Source organism: Ziziphus jujuba, chromosome 4, assembly GCF_031755915.1.
Source record: "Ziziphus jujuba cultivar Dongzao chromosome 4, ASM3175591v1".
Classification (NCBI taxonomy): domain Eukaryota; kingdom Viridiplantae; phylum Streptophyta; class Magnoliopsida; order Rosales; family Rhamnaceae; genus Ziziphus; species Ziziphus jujuba.
Genome location: NC_083382.1, coordinates 777,603 through 798,181, shown reverse-complemented (window position 1 = coordinate 798,181; position 20,579 = coordinate 777,603). Strand labels below are relative to the sequence as shown.

Here is a 20,579-nt window from a genome sequence, read left to right as displayed (position 1 = left end):
GCATATGCCTCTCTTCATTTCTTCATGCTTTCTACGCCACCACACCGCAGCAAGATTAGTAAGATATAGGGTAGCGGTGTTTACCTTTTGCTTCTCGTCTTGGAAATCCAAGGCCTCGAAGTATCGCTCCATGTGCCACATGTAGTTGTCCAACTCCTTTGCATCCCTTCTCCCACTAAACTCCTTGGGCTTGGGAACATCTACCCTTGGAGTAGAGACTATTTGTTGGGTGGTGGCCGTGCCACTAGTTGCAGCTCTCTTGCATAATGCCCAATCCTCACGAGTCTCCTCTAAACTCTTCTTAAACTCATCTAATTGAGCTTGCATAAGGGACAAGGTTTCAATTACCTTTGTTTGGAAAGCTTGGCTTTCATGACGCCATGCCTCGGTGTTGGCCTCGTTGGTGTCTTGCATGGTACCTCTAAGCTCCCCCACTTGGCCTTCCACTCGGCCATCGAGCTCCCCCATGCCTTGCTCCACACAATCAAGCCGCTCCAACATGTCGGCAACGGCCAACTCCATCTTGACCACCTTGGTCTCCATGGCGGTGAGAACGTCCTTCGACTTTGAACGTCCACGTCCCTTCCTTGCAGCTTCGGGGATGACCTCCCTTCCCCTTGCTTCTTCAATCACAACCTCTGAGGAAGACATGTTGCTCTAGATGCTAGCTTTAACCTTGTCTCTGATACCACTTGTCACGGACTTGTTTGTTTACCCTTCAAGCCGTGCGGCCTTAGTTGCTATTCCGACCCTTTGTTGCAACTAAGTAAGCCTTTTGCCCACTAAAAGAGAAAGCTAAGCAAAGAAAGCTAGAGCACAAAGAGAGTTTGGAAGAATGAAAGTATATTGCTTAAGAGAGAGCTTTACAAGAGAAGCTTGGATTCTTGGATCCTTGGATGGTTTGGCCAAATGAGGCCTCCACCTATTTATAGGCATACAAAGCTTAATCCTACGGCTATAATTGCTTTAATCCTACGGTGGAGAATGGGTGTCTAGAACCTTCCCACCTACTTTCCCACCTACTTTACATAAAATATTTAAAGAAACATCTAGAATTGATATGTACATGGCTTGACCTAGAGTTCTCCATAATGTTCTAGAGAATTCTACACTACTCTAGGTGCTTGGCCCATTGTAAGGCCCAAAATAGGCCCAAAGTAGATTATAAGGCCCAAAATGGAGAGAATGCTCACCAAGTGTTTGATGAAATGCTTCAATCGTGACACTAGCCACACTAGTTAAAAAAAAAAGAAAAAAAAAGGAAAATACTAGATCGTGTGGTAGTCTGACGGTTAGAGGGACGAACATCTAAATTTATGAACTGAATTCAAATTTTATCAGCAACCAAAAAAAAAAAAAAAAAAACAGCATTGTTTCATAGTATCTATTTTTTCTTAAATCAAACATTTTATACACAAATTTTGAAAAGCACAAACCAATGAAAATAAATATTCATGATAATTGAATCAAAATATATTTTTTTGGAATGGAAAAAATTAAAATATTTCAAAAAAAAAAAGTAAGTATAAATAACCTTTTTATTTTTTTATTTAATTTTTTTGGCTATTGTAACTTTAGCAAGTATACAAGCAAGGAACAAAAAAAAAAAACAGGTCTACATGAAATAGAATTTAGGAAAAGAAAGCGTGGATGAGCGTTGTGATTTGTGAGATGGAAAAGAGGAGTGGGATCCACTCCAGAAAGACTAGTTGGGTTGGAGTGGATCCTACTGCCAGATTCGCTTTCTCCCTCTGATTGATTGCACGTGGTCAGTCACGTGGGATCCACCTCCGAATTGGAAATGGGGCCTGTCTCCTGTTTTAAGCATTTTTCTCGAAAATATGAAAAATATTAAAAATTAATTAAAATCAATAAATACTAATTCAAGTATTTGTCTCTGTCTTTTTTCACCGACTGCTACTCGCCACTCTCTCCATATAAAATTAAATTTCATTTCGTGCTGATAGCATTTTATTTTGTTTTTGAAAAACATAAAAACGATTTTATCTATCAATAATTTTTATTAATTAGATCACATGTTAGATAATTTTATCCTGTCCTGTATCTTAAAAAAATATAACATTATTTCATATACCTCCTTAAAACATATAATAAATCTCATATATCTTCTTGTATACTTTTATAACAATTGTTATAATAATCTTTTTTGTAATATTAATAATCAATTGTCTTATAGTATTATTTTTGTTTCAAGCATAATGTGATGTATAAATGTGAATTAAGAAGGAATAAATAAAATTCAATATGCTTTCTTGAGAAAATCATAAGTTAATGATGACAATCTACATTATTTGCTCCATTTCATGTCTTGGATCCTATAAAATCTTTGGTAAGAAGATTATAAATTTATATATTGTTACAGAATTATAAATCCTATACATGCTCTAATAAATATAATAGAGTAAATGGATAGATTTAATTTGTTAATCTTTCAATAATTAACCAAAAAAAAAAAGAACTATAATTTTAGCTTAATCAATCAAGACAGACCATTTTTATACCAACTTTTCCAAATAATGGTGACATTTTATTTGTCGTCTTTGTTTTTTTACTAAAGAATAGATTGATTCTTCATTGGTTCAACTTCGTTAATGAATTTCCTGCCAAGAATAATACCACATAAAGTTAAAATTTTTTTAATAACATTTGGATATTTTTCACCGTGATATTACCATTCAACAACTTTAGCTTGTAAAATAATTTTCTATACACAGACATAATAATAGGCATAAAATAGCTAGTAGGTGAAAAAAGATGTCCATAGTTGTATAGATTAATTATTTCATAAAGTAATAGATTCTTTTTAATTATTAATTCTTTTTGGAGTAGGGTCATCCTATATATATACACTTTTTTCTTTTTTTCTTTTTTTTTTTTAAAAAAGAAAAGTTGCAGGGCCCGTCTGAAATTGTTTAGGTTGGTTTCGCTTAACCATGGATAATTGAAAATACAACTTCAAATTTTAATTTTAAAGTATAATGAATTTATGTGAAATCCTCTTCATTTTTAATCATGACCAAAAAGAAAGTAAAAAAAAAGGTTTCTCTGAGATTTCAAAGTAAAAACAAAGAGTAATAGCTAATTTCTTAATTTATTTACTGACTATATCTGCTCCTCAATGATAAAATTACTATTTTTTTAAACAATAATTCAAAAACTTAAATTTTTTTCATTTTTAATACATATATATATATACACACACGATACTAAACAAGTTATATTCAATTTTTGATGTATTTATTACACAGAGAGAGTTTTAACTTTTATAAATTTTAAAGAAATGAATTAATTGCTTAGGAATTGTTTGTTTTTTGGTCATAAAACCAGGAAGCACACAAGAAGCGTTTTTGTTTTGTATATTTATTTTTTAAATGAAATATTTTTAAAAGAAAAGAGTGTAATAATTTAAGTTGAGATAAGAATTTGACTGTGACTGAACAGAAGACTATACCAAAGCCCAAGTCAGTGCTCCATTGGTTAAAAGTAAAAAACCAGACACAACGTCAGAAAGAATCTAATACAAAAAAAAAAAAAAAACCAAAAAAAAAAAGTCATTTTTAGATTTAGAATTGGATATGCATAAACAAATTCCACTGGCTGTCCCACTCATTCTAGAGAGAGAAAGAGAGAGAGAGAGAGAGAGAGAGAGAAAGAAAGAAAAAGAGAGAGAGTCTACACCAAAGACTCTTCCTCGCTCTTCTTCTTCTTCATCTTCTGGTGTCCTGTTTATTTTCAAGAACAAGGAAAAACACAACATAAAGGGAAAGAAAAGAAAAGGTGTTGATCAGAGAGACGAGGGTGGGTAATCTTTAGGTGGGTGTGTTGTCAAAATCAAATCTTCAGTTGATTCTGAGTTGCAATGAAGAAATCAAACCCATCAGCGCCATCAAAGCCCACATGGGTCCTCCCACACAGGACCCAAAACCTCACAGACCTCTACACTTTGAGCAGGAAACTCGGGCAGGGCCAGTTCGGAACCACCTTTCTCTGCACCGAGAAGTCCACCGGCAGTACCTACGCCTGCAAGTCCATCCCAAAACGCAAGCTTCTCTGCGCCGATGACTACGAAGATGTTCGCCGGGAGATTAAGATAATGCACCATCTCTCCGAGAATCCCCACGTTGTCAAGATCAAAGGTACCTACGAAGACCCTCTCTCTATTCACCTTGTAATGGAGCTCTGTGAGGGTGGAGAGCTTTTCGATAGGATTGTCAAGAAAGGCCATTACAGTGAGAGAGAGGCTGCTAAGTTGACTAAGATTATTGTTGGGTTTGTTGAGGCTTGCCATTCCCTTGGGGTCATGCATCGAGACCTCAAGCCTGAGAACTTCTTGTTCCATAGCAATGACGAGGATGCTGCTCTTAAAGCCACTGATTTTGGTCTCTCTGTCTTTTACAAGCCAGGTTGGTTCCTTCCTTTTTCTTTTTCTTTCTCTATTTATGATTTTAAGATTTTTGCGTTGTGTCTATATGCTTCTTTGATGGGTGTTTTTGAGTTTTGTTTAAGTCAGATAGAATCTTTATTGTGGATTTTCTAAATATGTTTTCTGATCTGGGTAAATGTGTGATTTGTGATTTTGATTATTCCTTTGTTTCTTGTTTGAGGATCCTGAAAGCAACTAGTGTTTCAATTTAGAGTTCAATTTTTCTTCTTTACTTTCCCTTTTTTATTTTACTCCGTGCCTTACTGGTTTACTTTTATCTCTTTATGAATTTTTCCTGCTGACTGGCTTTTACTTCAGATAGTGAATATAACTTTCTTTTCTTTTAGTTTATGGTTCTTGTTTTCCCTCCTTTAAATCTCCCTTTCGCCGGTTTTGACGGAATTCTGTTCTGAGTGCCCTTTACAATTTCCATTGTAGACAATAGGATTTCTGTCTTAATTTTGGTTAACGCTACGCAGTCCAAAATGGTTTCACATTTCATTGATTTTGTTATCATTGCTTCCAACTAGGTACGAAGTGAATCATAAACCACTTGGATGCAGTTTTCTTTTAATTATTTCAGCGAAATTTGTCGTCATAATCTACTACTCTTTTGATGGGGACATAGATTTTAATGGATGAAAATAAAGGTCGTTTTAAATAGAAAGAATGAAAGGGGTGAATCAAGCTTCCTATAGTAGAAGATTTATAATTTGTGGTTGCTGTTGGTGTTTGTTTGATTGGTCACATGGATTATTGGATCCGATGTATTCTGGTTGAGTAAGTGATGGATGAGAATCTACTCTTTCATTGCTAAACAAACATTGGGATGCAGTCTGGTTGAGTAGTTTTGCCTCATACATCAGTTGAACAACTAAATGCTTCATGTTTGGTAAACTTTGATTAGGTTATATCTCCTTATTATCTTAATTTCTTTCCATGTTTGACATGCAATGCTTGGTATAATTTGTTGTCCCAGGTGAACATTTGTTGGATGTTGTTGGTAGTCCGTACTATGTCGCACCAGAGGTGCTACGCAAGCATTATGGACATGAAGCAGATGTATGGAGTGCCGGAGTCATATTGTACATCTTGTTAAGTGGAGTACCGCCTTTTTGGGCAGGTAGCCATCTCTGACTGTGAATGTTGATGAATGGATGAAATAAACATATTGCACTGAAATTTCAATTTTTACATATACGGTTCATGTCACCAATTCTGTTTTTGTATCCTTTGTTACCTTCAGAAACAGAAATGGGGATCTTCCGACAGATATTACAAGGGAAACTGGACTTTGAATCTGAACCGTGGCCTGCCATTTCAGATAGTGCCAAGGATCTTATACGAAAAATGCTTGAGCGGAATCCAAAAAAAAGGCTGACAGCCCATGAAGTCCTTTGTAAGTGTGATGTTTCAGATAAAAAGTCCTTATATGATTAATATGGTGGACTAACTAGATTTACGAGTTTTCTTCTCTGTCAGGCCACCCATGGATTGTAGACGACAGGATTGCACCAGATAAACCTCTTGATTCTGCAGTGCTAAGTCGCCTGAAGCAGTTCTCTGCAATGAACAAACTTAAGAAACTGGCATTGCGAGTAAGGCTTTACTGATACATTGTTAATTTTAGTTGCAATTTTTGGTTTGGAGAATTCACACACTTAGTGGAGACTCTTAGATATAGCTTTGAAATACACGCATGTAGAGATTTTTTTCTCGTCTTGAGCAACTCATGATTCCAGTGTACCAAGGTTTTCTGGAACCATTTAGTGTTGTATGCAATATCAATATCTGCCAGTTTGCATGACATTTTGGATTCTTAAACTATCTCAATTCTAGTTTATGAGAGATCCATGCAATTTTATAGATGTTATTTATTTTGCAGTACTCTGAACTTTCATTGCTGAATTAGGTCATAGCTGAGAGGCTTTCCGAAGAAGAAATTGGAGGTTTGAAAGAGTTGTTTAAAATGATAGACACAGACAATAGTGGAACTATTACATTTGATGAACTAAAGGAGGGTTTAAAGAGAGTGGGGTCTGAACTCATGGAATCAGAGATCAAGGACCTCATGGATGCAGTAAGCTTATGAAAGAAAGTTTCCATTTTCATCATTGATTATAATATATGCTATATACATGTATTTCAATGGTCATGAAAACTTGATGATGGTGGCATACTGTCTCACTTCTTGGGTGCTATGGCAGGCCGATATTGACAATAGCGGAACAATTGACTATGGTGAATTCCTTGCTGCTACCGTGCACTTGAATAAGTTGGAGAGAGAAGAGAATTTGCTGTCGGCATTTTCCTTCTTCGACAAGGACGGCAGTGGGTATATAACCATTGATGAACTTCAACAAGCTTGCAAAGAGTTTGGTCTAAGTGAGCTCCACCTTGATGATATGATAAAAGAAGTTGATCAAGACAATGTAAGTGTGTCCTGCTCTAAAATTTTCTACTTTAGAAATGAAATTCATAGTGCCAAATTGTAGAGAGCTAAAAGCTTTGTCTTTTGCAGGATGGACAAATAGATTATGGAGAATTTGCTGCAATGATGAGGAAGGGCAATGATGGAATTGGAAGGCGAACCATGAGAAGCAAGATAAATTTGGGAGATGCCCTATCAGTTGTTAACCAACTAACTGATTAGCGATTGAATCTGTTTATTTATTTATTTTTTATTTTGGGGAAATATCAATACGTGGAAACAAACCCTTCATATCTTAATCTTCCTTCTGCTCAAATTTTGCATTAATTGGTCCCAGAATACTTCATATTTTCATGTCTGAATTTTAAACACAGCCTTAAAAACACGTAGTACGCAGGCAGTGTGTTGCTGTTCATGGTTTTCCAAACAAGTAACGAGCTAATGTTTCTTTTTATTTTCAACTGGAACGGGATTTCACTGTCATTCAGTAAAAGCAAACTAAAGTGAATGTAGACACCTTTTCAAGAATGAATCCCAGTCTTTTTGAGTTGCATAAATTCAGCTCTTTCAGATGGCATTATTGATTGTTAAAAAGGTATTCCATTGAGAAAAATTATGGATTGTTACAACGGTGCTCCATTGAAGGAACTATAGAAGCCAATGCATGTTGACTGTATGACTTTATTATTATTATTGAAGGATGATAAAGAAATGTTATTCATAATAATAAACAAAAGCATTACTGATTCAATGCCTTCTACATAGAAATGTCACTCTGGCGTATTTGATGGAAACATAAACTTTAAAGCATATAATAAATGACGTAAGACGCCTTCTGCTTGCTGAAATTGCATAAATTATACATAAAAATACATTATTGTTTCCCAAACCAGGATTTGGAAAAAAAAATTCAGTACATTCCAAATAGCAAAATAAAAAATGTCTTCACAATTTGCTAGCGACAGGAAGGTACTTTGTATGACGGCCCTGGGCGATAATTTTCCCTGTTTTTTTCTTCCTCAACTCAACACTCACAACACCAACTGCTTTTCCAACGCGTAAAGTCTTGGCCTCAATCTCAATTTCCTCCTGCATAACCAACCACATAAGTTCTTTGTTATGGTGAATAGCTTACATATAACTCACTACAGGGATGCATGAGAATTTAGAATAAGAATTCATCAAGGGGAAATGGAATAAATTATATCTCACTAATCTAGATACAAAATTTCCATTTAAAAATGATCAGAAGATTGATACTTGCAAAAACTAGGTGGTAGACTCATGCAGCAAGGAGAAAAGCATGAAATTACTTCCGATATGTAGTCAACATCCAAAATTTAATGAAGAATGGTATTTCTAATTTGTCATTATTGCTCAAAAGACCTAGAGACTTTGAAATTAGGCCATTAACTGTCTTCAAAATAAGGCTAGTGCTCTATCCTTACTTTCATTTTTATACACCATTTCACTGCCATAGAATGGTCCTTACTTCCTCAAGTACCTGTTTTACTTCTATCTTTTCGGCTTACGTATTATGTTCAAGACTTACAATATATCAAATATTCACGATGATTTTACACTAGATTTGAATTTTCTTTGTTCCTATTTATTACAATGCACAGTTTATATGTTATAGAATTGTCACTTACGCACTATTTTATGAAGTTTATCAGTGTACTAAAGAATTTTAATTCACTCCAACCCCTAGTCCAGCCTCCTAAATGTCATCTAAATAATACATAACTACCATGGCTCCAAGTTCTTGCGAATTATAAACAGTAGATACAACTAAATCTTTTATCCTAAAAAGCTGCGGTTTGCTACATGAACTCTACCAGTAATGGACCTACTCCATGGAGCAGCTGCAGAGCTAATCCTTGGTTCTATTCGTGCAATATGTGCTTCCAAGAAGGGTGTTTTAGGCCCATGGAAGGATCTGAAGGTGGGATTTCTACATGTAGAGTGTTAATCAATTATAAAAATGGGGAGAGAATAGTCTAAGGCTCCAGAAATATTGAGGCCTCTGGCCCTAGGAAGTTGTACACGAAAAAGTTGCTCAACAGAACTTGACCTTTAGCGGTTGCTTGAAATAGTGATTATTAACAAAAAATAATCATCAAAAAGAGACACATGAGATGGTTCAGATCCAAGGCAGTAACCAACAATGAGCCAAATTATCCAGCCAAAAAACGGTAGTTTACACTCATTTTTCAACACACTGAAAACTAAGGAGGAATAACAAAGGACCTGCACGTTCTCAAAAGCACAGAACGTATCTATCCTACAAATTGCAATGCCCAATTTCCATGAATTCCTTAACTGTATTCCATCTATTTTCAGATAGCAAGCACGAAGCAGGAACAGCATCATAGCATCTTCCATCAATTTCTTTTAACACAAAAAACAACTAAGTCTAAGACTCAACTCATGAGTTGTAGAATTACTGAATCAAAGAAACAAAAGTTAACTGCAGGATAAAATGGAAAGAAAGAGCCTTACATCGGCATAAGCAGCATCCAAGTATGAAACATTAATTTCCACAGAAACACCAGTCATTGGAGCACCAACCGTGTAAATTGCAGCTGAACCAACCAAATCCACAAGCGTGGCGGTGGCACCACCGTGCAAGAAATTACCAGAGTTCTTGATCACAACAAATCATCAAACACCAACCAAATAGACAAACCCAATTATATCAATAATTAAAACCGATAAAACTGAAAAGCCCAGACAAAGCAAAGATATAATTTTTCTTCAAAAATAAATAAAAATGCGAACTTTATCAACAAATCATCAAACACCAAACAAAAGGAGAGAGAGAAAAAAAAAAAAAAAAAACCAATTATAAACAAACCAAAGACACATGACAATCATAAGGCAAAGTATGTATAAGAAAGAAACAAGAACAAAAATAAAAGTCCAAACTTTCCCCGAAAGCAAATTAGCAGAGCTAAGGGAGAGAGAGAGAGAAAAGGAGGGTGATTACCAGCAGACGAGGATGCACTTTTAAGGAGCAGATAATACGTCCTGGTTCAATGAGATCAACATGCAAACCTTCCACGAAGAAGGCATCGAAGAACCTGAGCGGTAGGCCATCAATTGTTGAGGCGTTTTCAGGTCCTTTCTCCAAGTACCTCTTCACCGCCTCCAATTCCATTTTCGCTTCCTTCTCTCTCTTTCTCTTTCTCTTTCTCTTTCTCTAGCTTTTTGGCTTCCTGTTTATTTTCTTTTCTTATTCGACAATCAAAAATGTAAATTTAAGGTATTTTTTAATCGTTATTGATAATAATAAATAATAATAAAAGAGCTATTTTTAAGTGGGAAAACCATATTTTCTTTCAACATTAAATTGAAAAAAATTATTTCAATAGGAGAAAGTTAATTTTCTAATAGACTCCCGAAGTTTTTTAACTTTACATGCACAAACTTAAAAATTTATGTTTTAGAGCTTTTTTTTTTCTTAAAAAAAAAAAATCCCTTGTTTTTAAAATTCCGGAACCAACAAAATGAAAACCATTTTAGTGCTCTTCTTTTGATAGATAAATAATTTATAGCAAATTTCATTCTATCATTAAAATTTATATTTGATCAGTTATGTATATTCCACGCGAACAGTATTCCAATAACTGATAAAAAGAAATTTGCGCTGTCACTAAAAAGAAAGGGACAGGGTTTTGAAAATTAGCTTCCATATCCCCTCATTTATTCAGAGAGTAGGCTAAGAAACAATTATAATTTCTCATCCAGTTTAATCAAATCAATCACATGAATCATCATAAACTCATAACTACATAATCAAAATGGCAACATGAATTAGTAATTTAGATTTGAACAAAACAACAATATTAGTTGGATTGGGTATTAAGTAATTATAGTATTTTAGCTGTAGAGAAATGGTAGTTCTGTATTACAACACATGTTAAAGTTGTGAAATATCTATGTAATTATACAATCTCAATCAATCAAAATAAGCTTGATGAGCAGAACAAGGACATGATGTAGATTGTAGAGGTAGTCAGTCTGTCTTTAATTTCTTGCCCTGGCCAAGTTGCGAAGAAAGAGGAACTTTTTCAATGATCTCAGCACCACCACCACGCTTGGTCTCTTCAAGGCTCTGGTTTTGTTTGATATTTTTAAGGCCTTCTCACAGGAATGCTCCTCCTTATCCTCCTTCATTACCATGACTATCTCCATCTCTCCACTTTGTCCAACACCATCCAAATCATAAATATAATCATCCAAATATTCACTAGCAGACGTTGTTGATGTTCTTGACCTTCCTTCACGACCAATATCTGTGTTTTTGCTCTTATCCAGGCTGCTGCAATGAGACACCATATTTTTCTCCTCATTCAAGTCCTCCCACAACATGTCCATCCTCTCCTCTGTATCCAAATCATCAGAAAAGCTCTTCCTGCTGGAAAATTCTGATGGTGATGAAGATGACCCTTGTGATCTACTTCCTTTCTGATCATGATCTTCTCCTTCGCTATAACAATCTGGATAAACCAGAGAAGATATACGCCACAAGGAGGTGGATGGGATTGTGAAGTTGGAGACTGGTTTGGTGGCAATTACTGGGAAGCTGAAATCATTATCATCTGGCACCATATTCTGTATGTTGGGATTAAGTATTTGGTCTGGTTGGATATGTTTTTTGAAGCACAGAAATGGCTTTTGGATTGGATATTTATATCTAGTGTCTGCCTCTTTTTCTATATGAATTATCTGGCCTACTAATCAGATCAGGATGAGTACTTCTTTTTTTCTTTTTTTTTTTCAATTATTATTATGTGTAATGAATGCAATGGTATATATTCAGGAGGGGCAGTGTGGAAGGGGGGCAATTACAAGTCAAATAATCTTAATGAGGGATGGTTGCTTCATCTCAGCTACCGCCGGATTGCCCGGAAGATTAAATGAATGAATAAGAAAGAGATTGATAGAGACAGAGAGAGAGAGATGATGTATGGGTTTGAAATAAAATGGTTGAAAGGTATAGATATCCCAAGAGCAAGTTAATTGGATATGTGTGTGTATGTTTCGTTTTTTCCTTTCTTTTTTTTTCTTTCTTTTTTTTATTTATTTTTATTTTTTTTTTATGTACAAAGATTCAAAAAAATAATAATGGGAGTTTCTTCTGGTGTGCCACTTCACTACCCCAACCGCTCGCTCACTTACACTTAATTCATTTAATCTATTTTAATATTTTGGACTGACTGTGACTGACTTTGTGGCTATTTTTTTCTTACCAGTAAGACCAACCATCTTAAAAAAGAAAATTTTTCATATTTATGAATCTTTTTACAAGTATTTTCCTCCTTAAATCATTTCATAGCATCAACACAAGTTAGGCATGGAACAGTTATGAAGTAATTAGCAATGCACTTTTCTGATTGGAGCTAGTGATGGAATATCCATGTGCGTCTAGAAGACTTGGAAGATTATTAATTGATGCATGCAGCAAAGCCAAAAACAGTGTTCCACATATTTATGCATCAGAAAATAACAAAGCAATCTTCAAAACTATTCAACATAAATAGTGGCACCTGTAATCATGTGAATTGGCTGGTGTTCAACAGTCGAAGTAGCATTTTGTTGACCAACTTATGAGACTGGTCGGGTTTGCTGGAATTTCATTTGGTTGGGGCTCGGGTGACCCACCTAGCACATGGGCAAGCTCGGCTTAACCCAAAAGCCCAATATAGCTCTTTAGGAAACACAATGGGTTGGCTGAATAAAGACAATTGGAGTTTGTATCTGAGACTGAGAGTAAGCACTTTGTGCCTTTTTCCTAAATTAATATAGTTCAACAACTTTGCATTGAAACACACCCCTTTAACATTGACTTGGAATCCAACAGCAAAATCTATAAAGAGAGCTACATAGAATATTGTTACGAATATTATAGCCTTGTAATTGTAATTAGCTGTAAATGAATTATCCCAAGTCATGAGAGGTCAACTTGACTGAGTCCTTGAAGAGTAATTTTATTTAAAAAAAAGAAAAAAAAAGAAAGAAAAAAAGAAGGTATTTGCTAAATATGAGAGATTGTTTCTTACAAGAATCTTAAAAAAAGCAAAGGGTAATTGAAGCCGTTATATTGAGGATGTGTGAGATGGGTGTTGAATGCCCTTTACAACAAACCATGTTGATGTGGCAAACGCTGCGGTTGTAATTCCTTTTGAGGTTGCTTTTTTATTTGTCCTAACTGGCTTCTGTGTCTCTTACACAATTACCTTTTCAACCTCCTTTTTATTACTTCAAATATATCTATTAATTTCTTCAACATCATTACCTTCTCTTTCTATTCTCTCTCTCTATCTTGACTACTCTTCTCATCCCTCCCTCAAATTTCTTCCTCCTTCACATCAATTTGCACTATACTTGATCATATATATATATATATATATACGTCCAAGGTCTTGATGTCCAGGTATTTTATATGTATGAAGACGTATATATGCACGTTTACAAACTTAATTTATTCATGCGTTCTATTTATTGAAGCCAAAGCATAGTTAAATGAGTTTGAATTTTGGAACTACATGTTTGAATGATATGTGTTCAAGTTAATATGTGGATATGTATAAAGCTTCTTAGCTGCATTTGCATGCATGTTTCTGCTGATATATGTACAAAAGCTTCATGGTTATAGATTTCTCCTTTTTTTTTTTCCTTTTTTTTTTTTTATTAAAAAATATATATATGGTCTTCTCTATCCATTTCTGATTATATATTTCCAAGTCTTAATTTATTTGCTTTTTATTTCCCTTTTTTAGGAATTTAGAAGTCTTAAAAACATTGAATCAATTAATTACGTTTGAGTCAGTTAAGTATAGGATTGCCATAGAACCAACACGTACAGGAAAATTTAAGGAAAGAAGACTTGATTGGAGAAAGTTTAGTTTTGGGATATAAATTAACCGCCTTGAGCAATAAAATTGGCCTTAAATCCAATTTTTTTCATTCTGTTGATGTTTCTTATGAAAAATAGCTTGGAATATTACATTTGAAACACCAGATTAAACGTATCTGCTAACGTTCTAAATCTCTTTATCCTTTCAAAGCCAGAAGGTGCTTTCCATTAATCTCTTTATTTTGAAAGCATAGCAATGTTTCAGTACTTGTTATACAGTAATTAAGATAAGGAGAAATCAGGAAAAGAGAAAGTGGGGCTTATAGTTTTTGTCTTGTCTGGTGAATTAGGATCATAAAGTATATAATAATGTAAGTAGTGGAGTTAGTGACAAAAGTTCAAAAAATGCCAGTCCAATATTCAATGGATTGAAATTGAAAGTAGATAATTTTAAAGCCTAGGAAAGATGGCACAATTTGGGTGAACATCTCAATCAAATCCTATTCAATGCCGTACAAGAAATTTTGTAAACCATATGCCATATGGTTTCCTTCTACTGCAAAGTATGAGAACTAACAAGTTATATATGTACCAAGAACCTTGCGAAAGTTAGGCATTAATCGCATTAATTTATGAACCATATGGTTTCCATAATCTTTCAGGTTAAATTATATATACATATATAATATATATTAATTGCATGCATGTGCTTGACCAGACAAAGTTAGGCAAGTCAAGGACAAGCAAAAAGGGACAACATTCCAAATTGGTAAATTCTTTGCTCTAATATTGACCATCAGATACATATAGGTAAATTAGCTTTTATAAACAAGTAGGTATCTTGTTAATGGGGTTGGGAAAAGTTTCTATCCAGTTGGCTGGTTTTTCTCATAGTAAGAGAAAGAAAAGAAAAGAGAAGTAATAATAATAATTAAAAAAAAAAAAAAAAAAGAACCCATATGAAACTTGGACTAAAATTGTGAAATTCTTTTGCAGGTGATTAAGGAGAGTGAGAAAGATCATCATGGAGAAATTAGCAGCAACACAAGGCACAGCAGGTGGTAATTGTAAACCCTTAACCACATTTGTCCAAACAGACACAAACACATTCAGGGAAGTTGTTCAGAGACTGACAGGACCATCTGATCAAACCAATAATACAATTCCATCGCAAGACCATGTGGCTCCAAAGATGATGGGTAATGTAAAGAGATCAACCTCCAAACTCCATGAGAGAAGGCAGTACATGAGGCCAAAGCTTGAGATTGTGAAACCCACTTTCCAGTATTTCAAACCAGCAGACCACCACCAGAGCTGCTTTTCACCACCAAAGGCACCAAACTCTGCTGGTTTCCTCCCAAGCCCAGTTGGAACCCCTTCTTCCATATTCTCAAAGCTTTCAATATTGGAAGAGGAAAAGAAGCTAGGCTCAGAAGCATCAGCTGTGTTGAACAGCCAAGAAGAAGAGAAAGCCATCAAAGAGAGGAGGTTTTACTTGCATCCCTCACCAAGAGGTAGAAAAGGAGACACTACCGAAGTTCCTGAGTTGCTTACATTATTCCCTCTTGAATCTCCAACAGCTCAGGCTAGCGATCAGAAAGCATGAATATTTTTGTAATCTAACAAATTCCAAATATGTGAGTGGAGTGGAGATTATTAATTTCGGCCATGTTTTTGTACTATCAATCTTAGTGAGTTGATCAAGTGAGATATATGTGCATTCGTAATATAGCCAAGGGACTTGAAAGCATTCGATATATGGGCCTGGAAAACGGAAGTACTCATAAAAAAATTTGCAATGTTGAAAATCATTTTAACAAAAATTTTCACTCAAGTTTTCAAGACAATTTCAATAGATTCATGAATTTTGAATTTTTATTATTTATATATTAACCTTTTATCATAGGAAGGCTTACTTAGAAACTAACATCTTAAGATTAAAGTCAAATTGTGAGGCCTCACAGGATATATGTAGCATTTGAAGCTTTCTGGAGAATATAGGTGTTTGGTTATTTTAGGTACCATTAATTTATATGAACCCAAAAATCAAATATTGATGGTTTATTAGATTTTTTCATATAATTAATGTAAGTTGGCTGTGGTTCGTCATGATATCATCATCTTAGCCAAGATATATTGTGTGATCCTTGCTGGAATGAATGCTGTTCTCATCAATGGATTAAAGACTAAATAGTGATCAATGACCATAAGCATAACAATCGCATAGATTATATATATATATTTATCATAAGTTTATATATATTTTTACCATCTTTGTTTTTTTCTTTTTTTTTTTTTCTTTTTTTTAATAATTTGCTGGTATAATTTTGATCATCTGTGAGGTTATAACAGAAAACTAAACATGGTATGCTTATATACTATAATCATAATCGAACACCATGTCAGACAGCAAAAAGCTAACATATTCATTCTTTTCTACCTGTCAAACGTTGATTTACACTAAGATACCTCTTTAACATATCCTCTAACCTCTTTTTCTTCCGGTTAAGTTAATTTGGCTTACCCTGCTGTCTAATCTCAACATAGTTTCTACCATTTTTCTACCCACTAAGAATCTACAAAACATCATGTTCTTTGTTACAACTGATCCTTTTAGTTTCTAAACTATCTCGACTAGGTTTAAAAATCTACATAACAGAGAAGTCATCATCAAGCCCATCTAGTTCTCCTTTTAGATTTGGTTGTTGGATGATCAAGACTGAGGTCATGACTGAGAAATCAGACCCTGAAAGAACATCTCCAATTGGACCTAGTTCTGGGCACTGCTGCCAATCATTCATACCCATTGTTAATACTGAATTCACTCTTCCTCCTCTTCCTACTATAACAAGTGAGTATTGTCCTTCAAATGACTTCAATGTTGAATAGGTCTCAGCTGAATTTGCAAGATGCTTCTCTAAGTATGCAACATACCCACCTGCAACATGTCTTTCATAGAAGTCTGCAAAACACTCATTGTCAAGATTTGTTTCTTCTTCCTGCTCAGCTATGCTGATCCTCAAGTTGCTTGCTCTTCTAAATGCATTTTCTGCATCTGCATCCACCAAGAATCTTATTACTGTGAGTTTTACACCAGGATGGCGCGCTACTCGACCAGCGTAGGCTAGTGCTTCTCTGTCATCTCTGCCACCAATGAAGATGACAGCCACATTGACAGATCTACCTGATCTTGACACTTTCTCAGTCACTCCCAAACCCCTGTCTACAAGAATTCCCACTGAGCATGGGGCATTCCTGAGAACCTGTTTCAGATACAGCGAGCATCTAATGATGAATTTGAAATAAGTGGTAAAACTAAACGGATTAAGAATTTTACTATTAACTCCTACATATGTAATATGACACCGTTACTTAAAGAAGGAAAGCCACTAATTCCTCAGATTTTTACTATCAACTCCTTCATAAGTTCGATGATGGTGAACCATAAATGAAATTTTGAATTAATTCCTCAGATTGTATTTTAACCATCGAAAGGAATTTCTTGGAATCTGAAAATGTTAGTTTTTTTTCTGATATGCATACATTACCTTCCTATTCACATGTCGGAAACCAGAATGGCCACCATCCAATGTTCCATCTGCACGCTGGCTCTTGTGAAAAGGCAATATGATGAGGGCTATCATCAAGTCTTCTGCCAAAATGCATATGTCCTGCGGCAAGCCATTGAATGATGATAGTGCAAGCATTCGTCTTAGCGTTATACCATCACCATTGTCTGCTACGAAGGCTTCAACAGCGGCAGTGACTTCACTTCTCTTGTCTGTGACTACCTTGTCAGTCACAGTCACGGTGTCCCCTTCTTCGCCTTGCACCAATGTGGAAGCAATGTCATCTGTGAGTTCAATTAGATCTGTGACATAGACAACAACACCAGGGTCAGCTGTCCCTCGGGATATCTCCATGATGTTAATGCTGCTAGGCACATTTTGAGGCCCATGAAGGCATAGCAATATACGGAGTTCATTCGAAGGGTCGAGCAACTGAAGTGCCATCCTATAAGTTGGTGCCCGTTTCCTTGCACGTTTAATGATTTGTGCCACAACTGTTGGCGCATGCACCACAGTGAAAAAGATTACTGTTACCATAACAATGCTGGTGGAGGTAGACGTTTTTCCAGCCTGCATTTCGCAAATAAGCAAAAGCAATGACATTATTATGTGGTTTCTATACTGAAAAAGATTCCAATTAACAAGAAAATTAGAATCCGTACTACATCGAAAAAAAAAAGAAAAAGAAAAAAGAATGAGCATTTTTAGTATAAAATATAACAATGGTTAGGAGCTAAACTGGCATATACAATTCGATTACATAAAACATAAATAAATAAGTTAAATAAAAGTAATAAATAAACAAACAAATGAAACTTAGGTAGGAAGAAAATACACGGAAGAAACAGAGGAGGTCAAGAGACTAACTGTTTTCGCAGCAATAGCCAGATATATCTGAAAATGACCTTTGGTGGTAAGAAGCAAGCCAAGTGCAACAGATTCAGGCCAGTTAAACCCCAACATTGCTCCAGAAAGGACTGCTCCAGAAACTTTTCCGAGCGTTACTACAACAAAAAGTACAATCAACCTTGCCCAGGTCATTATGTGGAGAGGTTCAAACTCTGACAACCTAGCTTCATATCCCATCCAAAAATAAAAGATTGGATAGAAAATGGTTGTTAACAAGTAGTTAATCTTGCTAATCACCAATTTGGACACTCTCCCTTCCCTTGGTAAGAAGATTCCTGCCATGAATGCACTTAAAATGGGGCTGTACCCATATACCGGCGAGCAACAAATGATCAAGGTAATGAAAGCAACTGAAAGAACAAGATGTGATCCTTTCATTGGTTTGCCTTCTGGATTTTCATTGTTGACCCAGTTCATGAAGATTGGTGAAACATTGGCTGTAAACACTGTCTGGAACAGCAATGAAAGACTCATCTGTAAGGCTGTTTTAATACGGGATGAAGCCTTATCATCAGTTTTATCATCATCATTCTCAACTGGGTAAACTATATAGCCAAGGGACATAACAAGCGTGCACACAAAGTCAGAGTACATCCCTGCAGCAATGACAAGCCTTCCAATGTCTGACTTGCCAATTTTGAGACTCGTTATCAGACGTGTCAGTACCGGAGAGGCTGTGCTGGAAAGAGCAGTGGAGAGTGAGAGTGTGAAGTCAATCTCAAAACCGTCAGTGTAATGGAGAAATGGGGTTATGCATCCTGCTAGTATGAATGTGGAGAGAATTCCGGCATAGGCCACTTTTGCATCCCGACTTGGTGCCTTAAACAACACATATGGATCCATTTCTATGCCCAGAACAAACATGTAGCATATCATACCAAAATCAATTATGTATCTCAAAGTTTTAGCTGCTGATTCATTTACTTGTCTGTGTACAAACCCCAAGTTCCCAAAAAAAAGTCCTACCTGTATGTGAAAATGAAAATTTTATAAGAAACTTATCACCTTGTCATGATCAGAAAGTACAAAATGGATAAACAAAGACCAACTGTCAAAACTCCAAAGAAACACAAAGCAGTTTTTGGATGATAGTCCTCGAGGATGGAAAAGACCTTGGATTGTAGAAGGCCTTTTCCTTGTTCAAGTTGATCAACTTTAACCTCAAAGACACAGTTATTATCATATAATGGTTTCCTCTGCCTATTTTCTTAAGGACCAAATGAAACCTTTCCTTTAGAAACACAAAAAAGCTGATGCCAATCACAACCTCATGGGAAAAGGGACAAATCTGTCCTGATATGGCTCAAGGGTAACCAAAAGATTCGATCTTTTTTTGAAACCTGAAAAAAAAAATTTAAAAAAAAAAAAAAAAAAAAAAAAAAAAGAAAACTTACAACAATATCAGATGTAATCCGAGGTTGTGAAAATGGCCTCAAAAAGTAGTGAACAGCATTGCAAAGAAACACCATCATAAAGAAACCCAAAAGATGAAGAGCTACTTTCTTGAAGAGTTCTGTTAGCCTACCCCTACATTCGCTATCTCCAAATGACAAAGTTCTTCCATTATCATCATTATTACTATTATTATTATTATTATTATTCTCATTACCATCCTTGGAACTGGACATAATTCTCTTTCTTTTTATTTCTAGTTGCCAGTTTCTGAATCTTTTTTGTTTTGGTTTTCCATTTGCAAATTTTGCAAAATTGCGAAACCGATCACTCAACTGCCACAACCAATTCTCTTCCTGAAGGTGAGTTAGTGGCTGCCATTGTTTGCTTTGTGTTTTTTTCAGGAGAAAACGTAGGAGTGGCATTAGGGACAACAAACCATATAATGGTGCCACCAAAACACATAACAAAAGTAACATAAATTTGAACAGAATAAATATAAAATAATAATAATAATAATAAAACTCAAGAAAAATATATGAACATAAAGCAAAAAATTATCTTTGTTATGATGGTTAATTGAACCTTATTAATGTATTTTTGTTATGGTTATTTAAAAAAATTAAAGATTAATAACTCAAACCTTATTTTCCTATATTGTAATTTCTAATATTTTGAATTTAATATTATCTAGCATTAATCTTATTTTATAAGTGATTTTCTCCATTTTAATTTTTCTTATAAAATTTTATTAGTATCTGTTCATAAAATTTTCAAAGATTTTAATTTTACGGATTTTAATAATCTTACTTAGAAATGGTGGCACAATTTTAACCAACCCCAGCTTATTTATTGTTATTTGCTTTTAAATGTAATTGGTAACTGAACAACATTTATTTGTATTTCTTTTCATTTTTCGTTTTGCTTTTTATTTAGTACTTGATACCATTTAAAGTTAAAAGGTTGCTTGAT

General features: G+C 35.0%; 4 protein-coding genes across 8 annotated transcripts; 2 read left to right on the top strand and 2 right to left on the bottom strand.

The window, feature by feature from the left end:
- The first annotated feature begins 3,618 nt into the window (after nt 1–3,618).
- LOC107415799 (calcium-dependent protein kinase SK5) lies at nt 3,619–7,202 on the top strand. Its single transcript, XM_016024191.4, has 7 exons — nt 3,619–4,424; nt 5,424–5,567; nt 5,691–5,843; nt 5,927–6,042; nt 6,357–6,524; nt 6,652–6,876; nt 6,966–7,202. The coding sequence occupies exons 1-7, from the start codon at nt 3,881–3,883 to the stop codon at nt 7,095–7,097; spliced, it is 1,482 nt and encodes a 493-aa protein (XP_015879677.1). The 5' UTR covers nt 3,619–3,880; the 3' UTR covers nt 7,098–7,202.
- A 483-nt stretch (nt 7,203–7,685) lies between these two features.
- Nucleotides 7,686–10,129, bottom strand: LOC107415800 (uncharacterized). The gene is made up of 3 exons (XM_016024192.4): nt 9,865–10,129; nt 9,378–9,521; nt 7,686–7,964 (listed from the first exon to the last, which is right to left on the bottom strand). The coding sequence occupies exons 1-3, from the start codon at nt 10,033–10,035 to the stop codon at nt 7,821–7,823; spliced, it is 459 nt and encodes a 152-aa protein (XP_015879678.3). The 5' UTR covers nt 10,036–10,129; the 3' UTR covers nt 7,686–7,820.
- Nucleotides 10,130–13,074: 2,945 nt separating this feature from the next.
- LOC107415785 (VQ motif-containing protein 31) lies at nt 13,075–15,615 on the top strand. Of its 5 annotated transcripts, XM_048472096.2 has the most exons (3): nt 13,075–13,314; nt 14,456–14,506; nt 14,734–15,615. In XM_048472096.2, exon 3 carries the CDS (start codon nt 14,762–14,764, stop codon nt 15,341–15,343), a length of 582 nt encoding a protein of 193 aa, XP_048328053.1. In that variant the 5' UTR covers nt 13,075–13,314; nt 14,456–14,506; nt 14,734–14,761; the 3' UTR covers nt 15,344–15,615. The 5 variants fall into 5 exon arrangements, with proteins under 5 accessions (XP_048328053.1, XP_024928943.1, XP_048328054.1 ...); XM_025073175.3 differs by lacking the exon at nt 14,456–14,506 and having other exon boundaries at nt 13,076–13,314; XM_048472097.2 differs by lacking the exon at nt 13,075–13,314 and having other exon boundaries at nt 13,351–14,506.
- Nucleotides 15,616–16,179: 564 nt separating this feature from the next.
- LOC107415754 (cation/H(+) antiporter 28) lies at nt 16,180–20,234 on the bottom strand. The gene is made up of 4 exons (XM_016024143.4): nt 19,610–20,234; nt 18,174–19,181; nt 17,286–17,876; nt 16,180–17,000 (listed from the first exon to the last, which is right to left on the bottom strand). Exons 1-4 carry the CDS (start codon nt 20,084–20,086, stop codon nt 16,386–16,388), a joined length of 2,691 nt encoding a protein of 896 aa, XP_015879629.3. The 5' UTR covers nt 20,087–20,234; the 3' UTR covers nt 16,180–16,385.
- Between the last annotated feature and the right edge of the window lie 345 nt (nt 20,235–20,579).

Bases quoted from the DNA above. Each gene is read 5' to 3' on its own strand.
- LOC107415799 (XM_016024191.4), top strand. From the start codon at position 3,881: ATGAAGAAATCAAACCCATCAGCGCCATCAAAGCCCACATGGGTCCTC. The intron at 5,844-5,926 runs GTAAGTGTGATG...CTTCTCTGTCAG, and splicing joins GACAGCCCATGAAGTCCTTT to GCCACCCATGGATTGTAGAC. The intron at 6,525-6,651 runs GTAAGCTTATGA...GTGCTATGGCAG, and splicing joins TCAAGGACCTCATGGATGCA to GCCGATATTGACAATAGCGG.
- LOC107415800 (XM_016024192.4), bottom strand. From the start codon at position 10,035: ATGGAATTGGAGGCGGTGAAGAGGTACTTGGAGAAAGGACCTGAAAAC. The intron at 9,522-9,864 runs GTAATCACCCTC...GTTGTGATCAAG, and splicing joins AAGTGCATCCTCGTCTGCTG to AACTCTGGTAATTTCTTGCA. The intron at 7,965-9,377 runs GTAAGGCTCTTT...TTGGTTATGCAG, and splicing joins TGGATGCTGCTTATGCCGAT to GAGGAAATTGAGATTGAGGC.
- LOC107415785 (XM_048472096.2), top strand. From the start codon at position 14,762: ATGGAGAAATTAGCAGCAACACAAGGCACAGCAGGTGGTAATTGTAAA.
- LOC107415754 (XM_016024143.4), bottom strand. From the start codon at position 20,086: ATGTTACTTTTGTTATGTGTTTTGGTGGCACCATTATATGGTTTGTTG. The intron at 19,182-19,609 runs GTAAGTTTTCTT...TTTCACATACAG, and splicing joins GGATTACATCTGATATTGTT to GTAGGACTTTTTTTTGGGAA. The intron at 17,001-17,285 runs GTAATGTATGCA...TATCTGAAACAG, and splicing joins TCCGACATGTGAATAGGAAG to GTTCTCAGGAATGCCCCATG.